The following is a 19492-nucleotide window of genomic DNA, read 5'->3' as shown; positions in this document are numbered from 1 at the left end:
ATTCCAGTCCTTCTCAGCAGCATACAACTTCTGCAGACACCTTCACTTCCACACTCCTCCACCCTCTGTCAGCACTTCCTCTAGACTTCAAAAATTGGCGCTATGTAGCGTCCATCCAGGACCCAACCCTGGCGTCCTGTACAATATATATATATATATATATATATATATATATATATATATATATATATAATGTATATGTGTGCTTATGTGTACGCTTTGTAAGTAGGATACATAATCACTACTTGCTGACCAGTGACATACTCGGGTGGTTATACCAGAATGATGCCTGCGGCTGCAGGCATCACCCGGCACCATTTATTTTTTTATTTTTTTTTTTTAGCCAGTGGTCAGCTCTTTTGCAAAAGCAATCCTAGTGGCTAACTAGCATTTCGCCACCTTCTGCAGTTTCCTCAGGCTCTCTCGTGCCAATGGGAGATGCAAGCGACCAGCAGGCATGTCCGGCCACTGGCCAGACAGCCAAACAAAGCCAGGATCAGCTCTCCGCTATGGTATCCCGGAACCGATGACCTGACATCACTTTCAGTTTACCTGAATTTCAACTACGCCATTTAAAAAAAATATAAAGCATTCACCGATCTTGGTGTAATCAAAGGCTTTTAAGGGCAGAGGAGGGATTTGGTGTCTTGTAGAGTACCTGACACATACCTATTACTAGGGTTGTCCCGATACCACTTTTTTGAGACCGAGTACAAGTACCGATACTTTTTTTCAAGTACTTGCCGATACCGAATACCGATACTTTTTTTTATGTCATGTGACGGTATTTTATAATTTTTTTTTTACAGTGATTTTTTTAGTTTTTTTTGGGGGAAGGTGGATTGTCAGTGTGTTTTTTTTTTTATTTACATTTTATTTTTATTTATTTTAAAAAAACATATTTATTGCAATTTTTTTTTTTTTGTTTAATCAGCCCTGTTGGGGGGCTTTGGTGAGATATCAGGGGTCTTAACAGACCTCTGACATCTCCCCTTTAAGACAGAAAGGGACTAGGGAAACAGATTCCCCAGTCCCTTTCTCAGCAGCATCAGCTGAAATGAATGGAGGGAGACTCCTCTCCATTCATAAACTGCAGCATCGTAATCACAGGTTACGATGCTCAGTTATGTGAATGGACAGAGTCAGTGATCACTGACTCTGTCCATTCGGAAAAAGGTAGGAGCCGGGTTTAGCGGCTCCTACCTCCGCTCTCCCCCCTGACAGATTGAGGGGGGAGAGCGGCACGGACAGATGGAGAAGACTGCACGGAGGACGGAGAGCGGCACGGACAGACGGGGGGGAGAGAGCGGCACGGACAGACAGGGGGAAAAGAGCGGCACGGAGAGAGCGGCACGGACAGACGGGGGGGAGAGAGCGGCACGGACAGACGGGGGGGAGAGAGCGGCACGGACAGACGGGGGGGAGAGAGCGGCACGGACAGACGGGGGAGAGCTGCACCGATGGATGGAGAACATGGCACGGAGGGGTGAGAGCTGCATGGACAGACAGGGGGGAGAGTGGCACAGATGGACGGGGGGAGAGCGGCATGGATGGACGGGGGGAGAGCGGCACGGATAATCGGGGGGAGAGCGGCACGGATAATCGGGGGGAGAGCGGCACGGATGGACGGGGGGAGAGTAGCACGGATGGACGGAGAAGACGGCAAGGAGGGGGAGAGCTGCACGAATGGAGGGGCGGAGAGCGGCACGGACAGGGGGGGTCGAGAGCTGCACGGACTGGGGAAAAGATGGAGGGGAGAAGACTACCAATTCCCCTGCCTGCCCAAGTATCGGGTGAGGCATCGGAGCATTTCCCCCGAGTACAAGTACTCGGGGAAATGCTCAGTATCGGTACCGGGACATCCCTACCTATTACTGTCACAAGGATGTCACAACATATGTTTTGTTTTTTGGTTTAATATCTCTTTAACCACTTAAGGACCCCTTCACACCGATCTACGTCGGCAGAAGGGCATGGCTGGGCACAAGCACGTACGTACCTCCTCTTTAAGAGCCCAGTCGTGGGGTCGCGAGCGTGCCGCCGGTGTCCTGCGATCTGTCACAGGAACTGAAGAACGGGGAGAGGTGTGTGTGTAAACACACCTTCCCCGTACTTCATTGTGGCAATGTCCGTGATCATCCTTTCCCTGATATAGGGAAAGACGATCACTGATGTCACACGTCCAGCCCCACCCCCCTACAGTTAGAAACACATATGAGGTCACACTTAACCCCTACAGCGCCCCCTAGTGGTTAACTCCTAAACTGCAATTGTCATTTTCACAGTAATCAGTGCATTTTTATAGCACTTTTCGCTGTAAAAATTACAATGGTCCCAAAAATGTGTCAAATTTGTCCGATGTGTCCGCCATAATGTCGCAGTCATGAAAAAAAATCGCTGATCGCCGCCATTAGTAAAAAAAAAATATATTAATAAAGATGCCATAAAACTATCCCCTAATTTTGTAAACACTATAAATTTTGCGCAAACGATAAACGCTTGTTGCGATTTTTTTTTTTTTTTTTTTACCAAAAATAGGTAGAAGAATACGTATCGGCCTAAACTGAGGAAAAAAATATATATTTTTTGGGGATATTTATTACAGCAAAAAGTAAAAAATATTGAATTTTTTTCAAAATTGTCGCTCTATTTTTGTTTATAGCGCAAAAAATAAAAACCACAGAGGTGATCAAATACCACCAAAAAAAGCTCTATTTGTGGAGAAAAAAATTATGCCAATTTTGTTTGGGAGCCATGTCTCACGACCGCGCAATTGTCAAGTTAAAGCGACGCAGTGCCGAATCGCAAAAAGGGGCAAGGTCCTTAACCTGCATAATGGTCCGGGTCTTAAGTGGTTGTAAACCCAATATAAAAAAAAGGCATAATGAGACAAAGGCATAATGAGCTAGTATGCTATGCATACTAGCTCATTATAAATTACTTTCCTTAGATCTAAGCCCCCGCAGCGGTCCTCGTCGCCACCCTCCGGCGGCGACATCTCTCCCAGGGGTTACTTCTGGGTATCGTGGCTCCGGCGCTGTGATTGGCTGCAGCTGCCGGTAACGTTACATGGACTGAAGCAACGGCACATAGGTGCCATTGCTTCAATTTTGCCCCAGTGTGCATGTGCCACTGGGGATATCTCCTAAACCGGGCAGGTTCAGGAGATATCCTGGGTAGCTACAGGTAAGCCTTAATATAGGCTTACCTGTAGCATAAAGTGGTTGTAAGGGGGTTTATAACCACTTTAAGACCCGATTGGCTGAGAGGAGAAGTGATTGTATTGGCCACCGAGGGAAGCCGCCGAGGAAGAGACACGGAAAGGAGCCAAAGCTGTGGGGGGACAAGCGATGGGGGGGTGGGTTTGACTAATCGACCGAACGTGGGGGGGGGGGGGTGGTTCAGGATGTCTTGTATGAGGCCCCCCCCAAAGAATACAGCAACAACTGCCACTGCATTTAGCCTTCATTAATCTTGGCCCACCTGTTATATAACAGGTACTTTTAATGTCCAGTTATACAGCATAATGCTTACTGGCTTTAAACATAAGTGTTCATAAAATGCAAATAATCTGCACGTGTCCTTGTATATTCTTTGTTACATAGTTAGTTTAACCATAAAAATTAAAAAAATATACAATCCCATATACCCAATTCTATACCCACGGTTAATCCAGAGGAAGGTGAAAAACCCCAGCAGAGCATGATCCAATTTGCTACAGCAATTGGATTTTCCCTGGATAAACTTTATCTATAAATGTTAGTACCCAGTTATATTATGTACATTTAGGAAAGAATCCAGACCTTTCGTAAGCAATCTACTGAGCTGGCCAGAACCACCTCTGCAGGGAGTCTATTCCACATTTTCACAGCTTGTGTATAGTTTCTGTATAAAAATTTCCACTTTTTTTTTTTTTTCATACTGAACAGTATTCCTTTTGTTTTTAGCAGTATAGCAGAAGATGTCACGCCGCAGCAAGCGCCTCAGCACTCTGGATCAGGAAGATGACAGGAACAGCACTAGCAGCTTGGAGAGTCATGTGTTGTATAGAGACAGTCCTGTCAGGTTAGTATTTGTTTAGTGATCTTTCTATGTGGATTGGCATTCCCCATGCAGTGCATTTATCCTTATACACTTTGTTAAACATTTGGCCCACTAGGTGTGTACATAGGAACGTTTTGCAAGCAAGAGGTATAGAGCAGCCTTCACTGTCACATCCTGTGGTATGCAGAGAGGAAACGGCAGTAGCACAGGAAACTGTGTGGTCTTCAGCATCACACATGTTCACTTCTATAATATGCAAAAAACAAGATGTAGCCATCTCTTCTCTCTCTGAGTCACTGTTTCCTTTAACGTTGATGTAAACAGAATTTGGTTTATTCTAGCAGATAAGCACACATTTGTAGATTTATAAACACATTTAGATAAATACTTCAATGTACACAAAGCTGCAAATATCAGAGAGACTATAACTCGTTACATATCTTTGAAAGCTTTGAACAGCCGTTCGTGTGTATGTTATTACTATTTTAGACCAGGGTGGATTTGATTTAAATTACTAGTAAGAAGGCTTGATTTAAATCAACTCGATTTTAAATTATAATTTTTAAAGAGCAACTGTCATCTCTGTCCCGCAGCGGGTCCTCCTCTAAACCGCTGTTGACTCACTAACAGTCTCATTCACTTTAATGGGACAGCTGGTGACGTGGCAGTGACACAACAAGGTGAGGGACGTGGCGGCAGCAGATGAGTGGATGCCCGATAACAGGTGCTGCCATGATGGATCTGAAATGACAACTGCTTATTACATGTAAGGACTTATTCTTGCCGGTAGTTAGAATCTTTAATATTTGTAAACAAAATTAAGGTTTCCTATTTAACCACTTCCATACCAGGCACTTACGCACCTTCCTGCCCAAGCCAATTTTCAGCTTTCAGCACTGTCACAATTTGAATGACAATTGCGTGGTCATGCTACACTGTACCCAAATGAAATTTTTATAATTTTTTTCCCACAAATAGAGCTTTCTTTTGGTGGTATTTGATCACCTCTGCAATTTTTTTATTTTTTGCGCAACAACTTAAAGACCGACATTTTGGGAAAAAAAATACGTTTTTTTTTAAAAATTTTCTGTTAATTTTTTTTGTAAAGAAGTACGTTTTCTTCTTAAATTCTGGGCACCGATGAGGTGGCACTGATGGGCACCGATGAGGTGGCGCTGGTATGTTGCACTGATGGGCACTCCTAAGTGGCACTGGGCACTCATGGGTGGCACTTATGGGTGGCACTGGCTACTTATGGGTGGCACAGATGGGCACTGATAGGTGGGCACTAAAAGGTGGCACTGATGGACACTGGGTGGCCCTTATGGACACTGAGGGGTGGCACTGATGGCATTGCTGGGCATCATTCCAGCCAGTGCCCATGTTGCCATCAGTGCCCATTTGTGGGCACTGATTGGCATCGATTGTGTTTGTTTTTTTTTGTTTGTTTTTTGCCGGGGGGCACTCCCTGGTGGTCTAGTGTTGGCATCCAAGGGGGGGGGGCTGCGCTGATAAACAATCAGTGCAAATCCCCCCTGTCAGGAGAGCCGTCGATTGGCTCTCCTCTACTCACGTCTGACAGACACGAGTGAGGAAGAGCCATCAACGGCTCTTCCTGTTTACATTGTGATCAGCCGTGGTTAGACACGGCTGATCACGTGGTAAAGAGCCTCCGCCGGAGGCTCTTTACCGGGATCGGAGATGCAGGGTGTCAGACTGACACCCCGCATCACTGATCGCTGCGCGCCCCCATGAAATCCTGCAGGACGTCGGTAGACGTCCAGTCAGGATTTCACAACCACTTCCCGGACGTCAATTGTCCATTGACCGGGCGGGAAGTGGTTAAAATAATAAGCTGCCCGGTTAGTAAAACGACATCAGAACAGATTTAATCATACAGTTTTTAGTGTACATGAATTTGCAAAACCATGGGATAAAGGAATATTCCTGAACTTTGATTTATCTCATGGTTACTGTGAAATTGTGTCAATGCAGTGCATGTTATGTCAGCTTGCAGAGCTTGGATTCTAGGGCTGCAACTAACGATTATTTTCATAATCGAGTAGTTGGCCGATTATTGTTTCGATTAATCGGACAGTAGCCTAAAAAAATAATTGCAATTTTTTTTTTGGGCCAATTTGTTGTTGGGCAGATTACAAAACACAAATTGCCGCAAAAACGCATTACATGCTTTTCTGCAGCTTCTCCATTGAAGTATATTGAACCAAAAAATACAAAATGGCACCGTTTTGCGTTAAAAAGTCATCATGAATGTGAACGTGTCCCATAGGAAAACATGTAAATTAACTGTAGTGTGTTTCTGCAAAAAGCACCAAAAAACAGAGGTGTGAACCAAGGCATGAGATGTTTAGTAACATAATGGGGTTAAAACAAAAAAAATAAGTACAAAAAGAGCAAATAATCGCTACTGTAAGGGGTTCATTTTTTTACTGTGGGACAGTGAAAGTAATATTTACAGTAGCGATTTGCTTTTTTGTACTATAAAGGGCTAATTTTTTTTTTTTAACCCCATTATGTTACTGGCCGATTAATCGATTATGAAAATTGTAATCGATCATGAAAATAATCGATTAGTTGTCGATTAATTGATTGGTTGTTTCGGCCCTATTGGATTCATTAAATGAGTTTACCAAGAATGTAGGTTTTGCAGAATATACAGCCTCATGCTATATAACTAAGCTCAATTTCATGCTGAATAAACTAAATTATTAATGTATTTTAAATAGAAAATTATCTTTAGATAGATTTTTACTTCAAAAGCATTTTATTAAAATGATTATATATATATATATATATATATATATATATATAAACATCGTTTTTTTGTAAAATATGAAAGATGATTTTACACTGAGTAAATAGATACCTAACATGTCATGCTTTAAAATTGCGCACACTCATGGAATGGCTTCTAACTTCGTTGCTTAAAAATCTCCATAGGCGACGCTTTGAAAATGGTTACCAGTTTAGAGTTACACAGGAGATCTAGTGCTAGAATTGTTGCTCTCGCTCTAACGCATGCGGCGATACCTCACGTGTGGTTTGAACATTGTTTACATACATGGGCGGGCCTTGCGTGTGCGTTCGCTTCTGCGTGCGAGCTACCGGGGACAGGGGCGTTTTCATTTTTTTTTTTTTTACTTATTTTTTATACTTTTTTTTTTTTTTTTTTTGATCGCTTTTATTCGTATTACAAGGAATGTAAACATCACTTGTGATTTAGATTTGTAATGATTCACTGGTATAATCTGTTAAAATAAGCAGAAACAAACAGAGACACACACACACACACACACACACACACACACAGCTTCTTGTGGTCTGGAGCTGAAGTGCACAGCAGGAAGATGAGAGAAGAGAAGAACAGACAGATGCACACACAGAGAATGTAGTAAAATAATGAAAGAGGAGAGAGAGGCGGGCCTTCTCCTCTTAGATTTATTGACTTCATGATGTCACAAAATACACACCCATCAATCCCTCCCCATCACCCTTGTGAGTCTTTTATTGGCCAGTTCATAGAAGGGTGGTTTCTCCTCACAAGTCCATTTCATGTTCTTCCAAAAGTCATACAGGCTCCTTCTGGGGTCTGTAAAAGTCAGGATGTGGGGGATGGGAAGGCTTTTCCTGTTACAACTGAGGAATCCAGGAGGGAGGGGGGACACAGAGTGAGTGAGTGGATGGAGTTGCTTTTTGATTTCAACAGCTCTCTCTGTATGTCCATCCAAGTTAAAATATACTTTAAGAACATATCTGACAAAATCTGAAGAATCATTTCAAGGAAAATATACACTCCATTTCAGTGGTTCTAATCATAACACAAAAATATTCATTTTAGTTTCACGTCTATCACAGCCCCCCCTTGAAATGAATATTTCATCAGTTCATTCTCTTTGTTATTTCTTAACAGACAAGGACGGTAATGGAGGACATGGTCAATATAACAAAACATTATCATAACCAATATAAACAGAATTGCTATACCTATTTGAGTACAAATGTGTTATCACCCAAAATATTGTCCGCAGGTGACATTCTAAATGCCCCCCCTTGTTCACCTAATATCATGTATAAGGCCATAATTTTATACAAAGTCATTTGTGTAGTGGCCTCTAGGTGTTCAGTAATATACTGGAATGCATCCTTGTTTATAGTTAACAAACCTCTATTGACCATAGCAACCAGAATTTATCCAATCTACATTTACATTACTAAGTTAAATTTCATAAAAGCATCCGTTCCCACCAAATTACTATATTTCCCTTCATTAGCATTTTAATTTTATATTGGGCTCTGTCCTAAATATTTTATTTCCTAAAGAAACTTTATTACATTACACTAGTTTTCAGGACTGATCATGCAGCATGAATATTCTTGTCGCATGTCTGTTTAAACAAACATAGCAGCCTTCAGCATAAACGAACATACAGAAGTTTCATTGTTCCCCTACATGGATCCAAATATAAGAGATCAATTATTCTTCCATTAATACATTCGTCAATCTGAAGCCTAGAAAGTGACATTTTAATCCATAAATCATCATCATCTGCATCATCTATCCATATTGTATTTTTATTTTTAAACTATTTTAACTGACTTTCTTAAGCTATGCAGATTAACACCATTATCATTCTCTTTAAAATGACACCCTCAAAGTAAGGTATTCTTCAAACCAAATGGTGCAAAAAACCCACAGTTTAGTAACATATGAGAGAAAGAAAGAATGAGAGAGAAAGAAAGAAAGAAAGAGAGAGAGAGAGAGAAATAAAGGAAAAGAAAGAGAGAAAAAGAATATTTTATTAATAAGGGCTTTCTTTCAGATCTTCTAATGATTGTGTACAAATTACCTTTTATTATAAAAGAAAGATTTACCCTATAATATGCTTTATAGTCTACTTAACATAAACTCTGATATTTATTTATTTTTCCCTTCAAACTTGCAAAGAGACATTTAAATCACAGCAGCTGAGGTGTCTGGTTTCAACGCTAGCACTCACTCCAGATAGAAGGGTAATTCACCACAGCCTGTAACCTGATCTGCTGTTAATGACCTCTAAGGGAAAACATCTGTTCCCCCCCATGCTTGGAGCAGATTGTACAAGTTTTAGACCATATACAATCCAATCGAATTGCATCGTTTTTCTCATTTTTAACTCTTTTTCAAAAATTTTAAAACATATTTGGTTTGTACATCTGCCAAAAATCATGTACACCACATTATAACATGACATTCCTTAACTTCCAATAGCGACAAAAGATCGCTTAGAGGACAAATCTCATGAAATCCACTGACCAGTCCCTGCGCATGAACCGACCATTGTTTTCTACTGATAAAGTCACTCATAATTACTCACAATCTATATTTTATCAGAAATGTCATTTTATAATAACTTTTAACACTTGTTTATTTTTTAATTTTATTTTTACAATTTTTATAATAATATTTTTTATAAAGTTTTTAGATTGAACATAACTTTCATATTTTAATATTTTTCTCTGGGGAACCTTATAATAAACCAAACCCAAGTTTAGAATCTGTTGTAAACATTGCTCAAACCCCTACTTATTAATTCTTACAACCAGATCTGTAGGATTTCAGTTAAACATAAAATACCATGTTGTTTACCATTTACTGAATTGTATACAATTCTTCACACAATCTCAATCAACAATTTTCCCATTAAACCTTTGTTCTAATCCCATGCATGTTTTGACATGTCATAATACATTTTCAGTTGTTGGGGTAAACATATTCATAAACATTTACAGGCAGAATTAAACTTAATTATCTCATTAGAGAACTTCTTTACACTCTGACATTATTTAACTAATTACCCCATGTAACCGGGACCCCCCTTTGAGATATTCCAACCCACAAACCCCAGTGGTCACAATCCCATGTATTTGAAAAAAGATATATAATTTCATTCAGATTTGTGGGCACAGTCCATCATATCACTCATCTCCAGAGAATATTTTCGAAGGAACCTTTTAATCATCACCCAGGGGATATTGGTAATTATCGGTACCTACATCAGAAATGTGAGAAAAAACTCGTACACGAATATTAGTTACCTATTTTCAAAAGCGGTCACATAATCATAGCTCATAACAATCTAATCTAGAGACTGTCTCAAACAAGATTTCAGAAAGGGATAATGTATTGAATGCTCCCCCCTTGGGGCCACTTACCCACTTAACCCTGAGGATGGCATGGCACAGCATGTGGAATAAAACCATTTAAATGTACTATGTAAAATGTTCTACTGTTCCAATGTTATACCCAGAATCTCCTCATCCCTCATTTGTGACTTGTGAACACAGCTTCTGTAGTCATGAACGCCAGGATTTACACACTCTCTCTACCGCTTTTGGGCACCCCATGAGGTCAAGGCATTGAGGTCGGGGCACACAGGACAGCATATGAGCGGATTCTACCTTCAGGTAGGTCTGCCACTCCCATCTACATCATTCTCCTCCCTTACGTGTCTGTCCAGCGAAGTGGCATTGTAGTTACCCCCCCCTGGACAGACTAAGGAGGGCATGAAGAAGAAGGCCCGTGGGCCGGAGGGCACAGAATCCAGTATGGGCAGGAGGCGACACCATCTGCGTTCAGAATGAGGCAAAGCCTTCAGCAGGGAAGAGCATCCGGGCAGGCCCATGCTTCCTCCAGCCGGGCATACAGTTGGGCAGAATGTGAGGGGAAGGAAGGGGCACGGCCTCAAGCAGTCGGGCGGGGCCCATGCTTCCAGCAGGCATCGTGGGCAGAACATGAGGGAAACGAAAAGACAATAACAGGCCCTGGGTATCACATTATAAATTTCAAAACTGGCAAAAAGCCCTCTATGTATCAAGTCAAAATACAGTGCATGGCATCGTCAGTGTAAGTGGGCAACCCAGATGGGACAGGTAAATATAACAAAAGCCCATATATACTTCGCAGCTACCTTCCTTAGAGCTGAATCCCAGACTCAAATCCCAGCCAGCATGCACTCCCCGTGCACACCACCTTTATCACATCGGCTTAATCCGAGACGATGCACGACCAGTACCTAACTCAGGAGGCCGATTTCACACCACAAACAGACAGCAAACAACCCACAAGCTCACCCTTCTACTCACACCCTTACAGCGCACCCTTCTACTCACAGGCAGCAAACAACCCACAAGCTCACCCTTCTACTCACACCCTTACAGCGCACCCTTCTACTCACAGGCAGCAAACAACCCACAAGCTCACCCTTCTACTCACACCCTTACAGCGCACCCTTCTACTCACAGGCAGCAAGACACCAAAAAAAATTAATAGCAGTGAATCAGCACAAGCCGGGTTCGCCTTTGTTTAAAAAAGGTTTTGGACAAGGAGATACCGCCTTTGAAAGGCTGGGGATGTGCAGACAAACTGGATGAGGGAAAAATATGTCTTACATTGAGTACACAAAGTGAGGAGAAAAAAAACTACACTCACCGTGATTTGGGGTTCATGACGTCCCAGTCAATGCTAGACAAAATCTCATCCCTCAGGCAGCTTCTTGTGGGTCCGCACTCCTGACCTTGAAGTCCAAAAAAACCACGTTGGCGCGTCAATTGATTTAGATTTGTAATGATTCACTGGTATAATCTGTTAAAATAAGCAGAAACAAACAGAGACACACACACACACACACACACACACACAGCTTCTTGTGGTCTGGAGCTGAAGTGCACAGCAGGAAGATGAGAGAAGAGAAGAACAGACAGATGCACACACAGAGAATGTAGTAAAATAATGAAAGAGGAGAGAGAGGCGGGCCTTCTCCTCTTAGATTTATTGACTTCATGATGTCACAAAATACACACCCATCAATCCCTCCCCATCACCCTTGTGAGTCTTTTATTGGCCAGTTCATAGAAGGGTGGTTTCTCCTCACAAGTCCATTTCATGTTCTTCCAAAAGTCATACAGGCTCCTTCTGGGGTCTGTAAAAGTCAGGATGTGGGGGATGGGAAGGCTTTTCCTGTTACAACTGAGGAATCCAGGAGGGAGGGGGGACACAGAGTGAGTGAGTGGATGGAGTTGCTTTTTGATTTCAACAGCTCTCTCTGTATGTCCATCCAAGTTAAAATATACTTTAAGAACATATCTGACAAAATCTGAAGAATCATTTCAAGGAAAATATACACTCCATTTCAGTGGTTCTAATCATAACACAAAAATATTCATTTTAGTTTCACGTCTATCACACTTGTAATAGGAATAGTGTGTGACAGGTCCTCCTTAAGGAGAGATGCGGGGTCAATTAGACCCCACATCTCTCCTCCAGGCTGGAAAGCATAAGATCGTGAAAAAAAATTCACAGATCTAATGCTTACTAGCCGCAATTGCGGCTTTGTTTACTTACGGGTACCTGGGCGTCACGTCATCACATCGTGCCCGGGCCTCCGATGGTCATAGAGATGACCAGTCATCTCTATGCTTCCTATCCGGCGCACGGCGATCCTTTCTCCGGGCCCCCGATGGCATGGGGGAGCCCAGAGAAGCACCGGATGGGGGCGGGAGGGGGGGTTGTCCCCTCCCGCCGCCTATAAGAACGATCAAGCGGCGAAACCGCCGCTATGATCGTTCTTTTGGTGCGCAGGATCGCCGCCGGAACAAAATGATATCTGATGCCTCTAGCTGCAGGCATCATTCAGATATCACCGCACAAAGTCCAGGACGTCATATGACATCCACCCAGGATAGGAGATACCCTTTGTGGACGTCATATGACGGTGTGCGGTATTGAAGTGGTTAAAATAATAGACTGCTGTGCCTGCACATACGCAGCAGAAGGGAAACTGGAATAATGTGAACCTAGCCTTACAAGAGTCCTGGTGTTACCCAAGTGTTTATGCGGTCATTGATCTTGCAGCACATTAGTCAAAAAGCTTGAAAATATTTTTGTAAAATGTTTACTCTACAGGAGTACAAGGAGAAAAGTGACCACCATCAAACGAGCTCCCATTCCCCAACCGACCACGGAGCATACATACTACAGTGAGACATCTACATATGTTAGTCGGGACCGCGGTGGTTTGTCTTCCTCCCTAAAGGAAACGGACTATGAAGGCTCTACATGGGGTAATTTTATTTGTAATATATGCTGCTGTTGTGCAGATTAATTAAAATGATTTCAGTTGACAGATAAAGTGACAAATATTTTCTGTGTTCTAATTATAATTATAATTTTATATATTGGCTAGAAAGAACATAACTTGAAAGCATTCAGAAATATATATGTTAACCACCACACACTGATCCTCACCTCTGATAAATAATGTTATATTAATTTTATGTTCATAGAAGGATTTTTTATTTTGTAAGTTCTGCTAACCACCTCATTAGTCAGTGGACACTAAATCACATGCCTCAGTTCAGCCCCCTAGAGTACATCATCGTTTTTATTTAATATGTGTCAGTCAGTATAAGAGTCTGATCCTTTTTCCTGCGATCATCTGCTTTTATGGCTAATTGATTAGTTAGATTAGTTAAGTGTTATTACGAGGTCCAACCAGATAATAGTGCTTATGACGTTAAGCCCCCTTAGCATCTAATAATAACAACACAAGAGAATGCCATGGCAGAGCCTTGTATGCTTGTTGCAGAGAGCCTGTGATGTTTGATTTGGGGGGGAAAAAAGAATTTTGAAAAGTACTGTAAAATACGATAAATACAGGAGCATATTTGATATTTGTTTGCACATGATTCCACAAAGGGATTTCACTCCATCCCAATTGCTGATGCTAAGTTCGCATTTTTAGAGATGATTTGAAAACTGTAGAAGAACCTTGAAGAGATCCTTCATGGGTTAATACGTGAGACTACGAACCTTCTTGTATCTGCTGACTGGGAATTCTCATAAAAAATTGGTTTGCGTTGCCCTTTTAGTACTTTTATAATGAGGAAAACAGTACTTCTAATTTTTATGCGGTACAGGATGCTTTCTTTATATCCGTGGAGTCTAATTTACTAAAATATTTAAAATCAAATTGTGTGAATATTCATTATCCAATCATGTGAAAAGACAATTCCTGTTCACTAAATTTATTGTATGAAGATTTTCAGTTTCTTGAGTAAATCGGCCCAATAGTGTTCTGATATGAAGATAATATAATATTCTCAGTCCCTTAGAGACACAAAAAACACAATAATTGAGCGCACTCCCTATAAAGGTCTGTAAAAACAATACCTGGGATGTGTAAGGTGGACATAAAAAATAGAAAGAGGAACAGTGAAAAAGATAAACAAAAAAGTTTGGTTGGTGTCCAGAAATAAAGTGCTCTTATGGAAATACAATAGTCCAATTCAGAAAATGTCCACAGCACTATATAAATAAAAGATGCCTTGCTTAGGTGGCAGCCAGCTAGCAGATGAAGCAATCTGTAGAGGGACAAGAAAAAGACACAATGCAGCGCCTTCTAAGCGTAGCAAGTGAATTTAATATTGGCGAATTGTTAAAACATATAAAAAACCTACTCACAATACAGATGTAGGTGTAGGCATGACAGAGTCAAAAGATTTCATCCGCGGGGTTCCCGGAGACATCCGGGAGGTGCACGCGTTCGAGACTTTCAAGTCTCTTCTTCAGGCTTGACCTGATGAAGAAACTTGAAAGTCTCGAACGCGTGCACCTCCCGCGCCCGGATGTGACGTCGATAGCAGCACACAGTGGAGACCAGATCCTTACCTGTCAGTTCCAAGGGCGCTTTGGTTCCTGCCGCCGCTGCAGTACAGGCTAGGACAACACTACATGCCTGCATGAGGACACCCCGTCGTCTCCGGGAACCCCGCGGATGAAATCTTTTGACTCTGTCATGCCTACACCTACATCTGTATTGTGAGTAGGTTTTTTATATGTTTTAACAATTCGCCAATATTAAATTCACTTGCTACGCTTAGAAGGCGCTGCATTGTGTCTTTTTCGGGCCCTTAGAGACCCTATCATCAACAAAAATTGTTCAGTTTCCTGCAAGAGAGGTATTAAGCCCCATACACTCGGTTGGACTTTTTGACAACAGACTTCAAAATGAGCAGGTTTTCAAAAAAAAATCGACCGCGTGTACGCTCCATTGGACAAACTTTTTCGTTTTTTATCGGACAAAAGTTCGATCTGCAAACAAACAAACTTTTCGGCAACAAAAGTCCTATAGTGTGTACAGAAGTCCATCGGACTTTTGTCCAAAGTACAAACACGTATGCTCAGAACCAAAGTTAAAATCGACCAACAATAGCAGAAGTTGACCAAAGGGTGGTGGTAAAGAGCTGAAAAACCATGTGATTTTGGGAAAGTTTGCTGAAAAAGTCCTTCCGTTTGTATGCATATCAAGTTCAAGGCCAACGCACTTAAAAATCTACGGAAAAGTTTGTTTGAAGTCCTACCGTGTGTATGAGGCTTTATACTCGCTGTCTCTTACTTCCCCACCATTCCAGCACTGCAGCCTCTATCAGTGTCTGGCATTCTTTCTACACTTCTAGAGAATGTTGGATACCTGTATCTCCCACTGTGCACCAGATAATTCCTATAGCGCCTCAACAGCTGTGAAGGGTTTAGGATGGCATCACACCAAGCAGTGAAGGACAAAAACATCTGACACTCCCAGAAGTGTTTGAATGCCAAAGACATTGAGGGAGGCTTAAGTGCTGGAATAGGGGAAGGAAGAGAGGTACAGGTCATCGAAGAGGTGAGCATAATACCTCTTCTGTTACAGGAAACTTAAAAAAAAAAAATTATGTGTGCATAGTGGCAGTTGTAAACCATGCACAAGACTTTTATTTTATTCAGCAAGGCAGCAAACAAACACAGTTTTAATATAGTAGTACTTTGTCAGCAAACCTGTAGCAGAAATAAACAAAACATCTGTTTATCTGAGTAACTAGCTGAACTCAGGTCAGGCCCTGTTCACACTTGCACATGGGACTGTGTGCGATTCAAATACAAAAGTATTTAGTATTTCAGCTGTATAATCAGGCCTTAGTAACAGGCCCAGTCTGACACGTCCTCTTTTTCCTCTGCAATGAATGCTCTTCTTTTTTTTTTTTTTTTTTATAACTATGCCACTAAAGAGCACTTGAGAGGGAGCACAGGAAGCAGCAATTTTATTGAGAGAGAAAAGGGCTTTTTTTTTTTTTTTTTTTTTGTGGAATGTACGAGCAAAAAATCAGCCAGATACCAGAAATGCAGAGCTACAGGAATTATTAAAAGACTTAAATTAGGCTTTTAAGGTTCTATCTTATTTTCTGCCCTGTAAGTTTAACGATGCATCCAGTATTATATTTCCACCACCACTCCTCTCTCTTTGCAGACTTTTTGCCCATTTTCATCTGCTGTGGTAGTTACAAATCTTGTATAGCACACTGGGCCAAATTCTCAAAAAAGTTGCCTAACTTAACTTTCAGCAGTTAAGTTACACTGACTTAAAATTTCTACCTAAGTGCCTGATCCACAAAGCACTTACCTAGAAATTACACGCCGTGTAACTTAAGTGCCTCCGTCGCAAGGCGGTCCTCCTCTCCGGGGGGCGTTTAAAATTTAAATGAGGCGCGCTCCCGCGCCGGCCGTACTGCGCATGACGTAATTTTCCCGACGTGCAGCGCGCGAACGTAATTTACGCCGGGCTTTGTGGATTGCGACGGGACACTAAAGTTGCGATGGGTGAAAAAAAATATACGCGCCGGGATAACAAATAATTATAAAAAAAATTGACAGCGTCGCTCGGCATGCATTCCTGAGAGGGAGAACTCCATGCCAATTTTCAAAGAAAAAACCGGCATGGGTTCCCCCCCCCCAGGAGCATACCAGGCCCTTAGGTCTGGTATGGGTTGTAAGGAGACCCCCCCTACGCCGAAAATTCGACGTAGGGGGTCCCCCTACAATCCATACCAGACCCGTATCCAAAGCACGCTACCCGGCCGGTCAGGAAAGGGAGTGGGGACGAGCGAGCGCCCCCCCCCCCTCCTGAGCCGTGCCAGGCCGCATGCCCTTAACATGGGGGGGTTGGGTGCTCTGGGGCAGGGGGGCGCACTGCGGGCCCCCCCACCCCAGAGCACCCTGTCCCCATGTTGATGAGGACAGGACCTCTTCCCGACAACCCTTGCCGTTGGTTGTCGGGGTCTGCGGGCGGGGGCTTATCGGAATCTGGGAGTCCCCTCAAATAAGGGGGCCCCCAGATACCGGCCCCCCACCCTAAGTGAATGGATATGGGGTACATCGTACCCCTACCCATTCACCTGGAGGCAAAAAGTTAAAGTTATTAAACACACAACACAAGGATTTTAAAAATAATTTATTAGTCTGCTCCGGAGGCCCCCCCTGTCTTCTTTAGCTCTAATACCAGGGGGGGCTTCTTCTTCCGCTCTCCGGGGGTCTTCTCCGCTCTCCGGGGGGGGTTTCTTCTTCCACTCTCCGGGGGGGTCTTCTCCGCTCTCCGGGGGTCTTCTTCTATCTTCGCCGCTCTCCGCTGTTGACTCGGCGCACCCCGGTTCTTCTGCAGCTGTCCGGTGCCTTCTTCTTCAGCGCTGGCTGCCTGCTATCTTCGTGTGTTGGCTCAATTACTAGCAGGCAGCCATCGCGGTCTTCTGTGACGTCATGTTCTTCTTCTCCCTTCTTCCGATGTTGACACGTCGCCTCTTCTCACTGCAATGATGGTAGCGCGCCTTGCATCCCATTTATATAGGCATCACCGTCCCATCATGCTCCGGTAGGTACCCACGTCCCCAAAGAAGACGTAGCAGTCGTGGTGGGAACAATCGTGAATTCCAGACTGGACTATGCTAACGCCCTGTACCTCGGACTCCCAAAGTACCAAATCTCCCGTCTGCAAGTCGTTCAGAATACGGCCGCCAGACTGGTGACTGGGAAAAAAAAATGGGAATCAATCTCACCTTCGTTGAGAACCCTTCACTGGCTGCCAGTAAAAGACAGAATTGCATTTAAAGCACTCTGCCTGACACATAAGTGCATCCATGGGAAGGCTCCGCAATATCTTTGCGACAAGATAGAACCTCACAATTCGAATCGCGTTCTGCGATCCACCAACCAAAATCTGGTCAGGGTACCAAAAACCAAATACAAGTCCAAAGGAGAAAGAAGGTTTGCTTTTCAGGGTCCTAGACTATGGAACGCTTTACCAACCAGCATTCGGTTGGAGGAAAACCACCTGACTTTCAGAAGACGGATCAAAACTCTGCTCTTTTGATGTCATGAGACACGAACAACTAGCGCCCAGAAGTGATTCAGTTCGCATGCGCCGCGCTTTATAAGTTTTTCATTCATTCATTCACAGAAGACCGCGATGGCTGCCTGCTAGTAATTGAGCTAACACACGAAGATAGCAGGCAGCCAGCGCTGAAGAAGAAGGCACCGGACAGCTGCAGAAGAACCGGGGTGCGCCGAGTCAACAGCGGAGAGCGGCGAAGAAAGAAGACCCCCCCCCCGGAGAGCGGAGAAGACCCCCCCCCCCGGAGAGTGGAAGAAGAAACCCCCCCCGGAGAGCGGAAGAAGAAGCCCCCCCTGGTATTAGAGCTAATAAAGAAGACAGGGGGGGCCTCCGGAGCAGACTAATAAATTATTTTAAAAACCCTTGTGTTGTGTGTTTAATAACTTTTTGCCTCCAGGTGAATGGGTAGGGGTACGATGTACCCCATATTCATTCACTTAGGGTGGGGGGCCGGTATCTGGGGGCCCCCTTATTAAAGGGGACTCCCAGATTCCGATAAGCCCCCGCCCGCAGACCCCGACAACCAACGGCAAGGGTTGTCGGGAAGAGGTCCTGTCCTCATCAACATGGGGACAGGGTGCTCTGGGGTGGGGGGGCCCGCAGTGTGCCCCCCTGCCCCAGAGCACCCAACCCCCCCATGTTGAGGGCATGCGGCCTGGCACGGCTCAGGAGGGGGGGGCGCTCGCTCGCTCGTCCCCACTCCCATTCCTGACCGGCCGGGTAGCGTGCTTTGGATACGGGTCTGGTATGGATTGTAGGGGGACCCCCTACGTCGATTTTTCGGCGTAGGGGGGGTCTCCTTACAACCCATACCAGACCTAAGGGCCTGGTATGCTCCTGGGGGGGGAACCTACGCCGGTTTTGATTTTACAAATTGCCGTGGAGTTCTCCCTCGGGAATGCATACCAAATGCCGTCGCTTGAATGGGCTTTTACAAGGTGTGACTAATTTTACACATTGTAAAACCTGCCCTAGTTTTGCGCAAGCAAATCGGAAATTACGCAGAAATCACAATGCTGAAAAGCGTTGTGGATCTGCTTAAGTCCTCATTTGCATACTCAAAGCGGCATTTCAATGAGAAATGCCCCCAGCGGCGGATGCGGTACTGCATCCTAAGATCTGACCGTGTAAGTGTCTTACACATGTCAGATTTTCTGCCTAACTTTGGAAAAAGCCTTTTGAGGATAGTTTCC

At 43.5% G+C, this 19492-nt stretch overlaps 1 protein-coding gene across 4 annotated transcripts in view; it reads left to right on the top strand.

The window, feature by feature from the left end:
* Window positions 1–19492, top strand: part of SUN2 (Sad1 and UNC84 domain containing 2) — a 115290-nt gene that overhangs the window by 21000 nt on the left and 74798 nt on the right. For 3 of the 4 annotated variants that reach the window (XM_040359485.1, XM_040359483.1, XM_040359484.1), the window contains exons 3-4: window positions 3948–4065; window positions 13007–13164. In XM_040359485.1, coding sequence (XP_040215419.1) covers window positions 3962–4065; window positions 13007–13164 — 262 coding nt within the window. In that variant the 5' untranslated portion in view covers window positions 3948–3961. The remainder of the gene's footprint in view (window positions 1–3947; window positions 4066–13006; window positions 13165–19492) is intronic. The other variant, XM_040359486.1, reaches the window with a different exon arrangement.

The sequence above is a fragment of the Rana temporaria genome, chromosome 7 (genome assembly GCF_905171775.1).
Source record: "Rana temporaria chromosome 7, aRanTem1.1, whole genome shotgun sequence".
In the NCBI taxonomy this organism is placed as follows: domain Eukaryota; kingdom Metazoa; phylum Chordata; class Amphibia; order Anura; family Ranidae; genus Rana; species Rana temporaria.
Note: the sequence above shows the minus strand (reverse complement) of the source record. Positions and strands in the feature narration are given on the sequence as shown.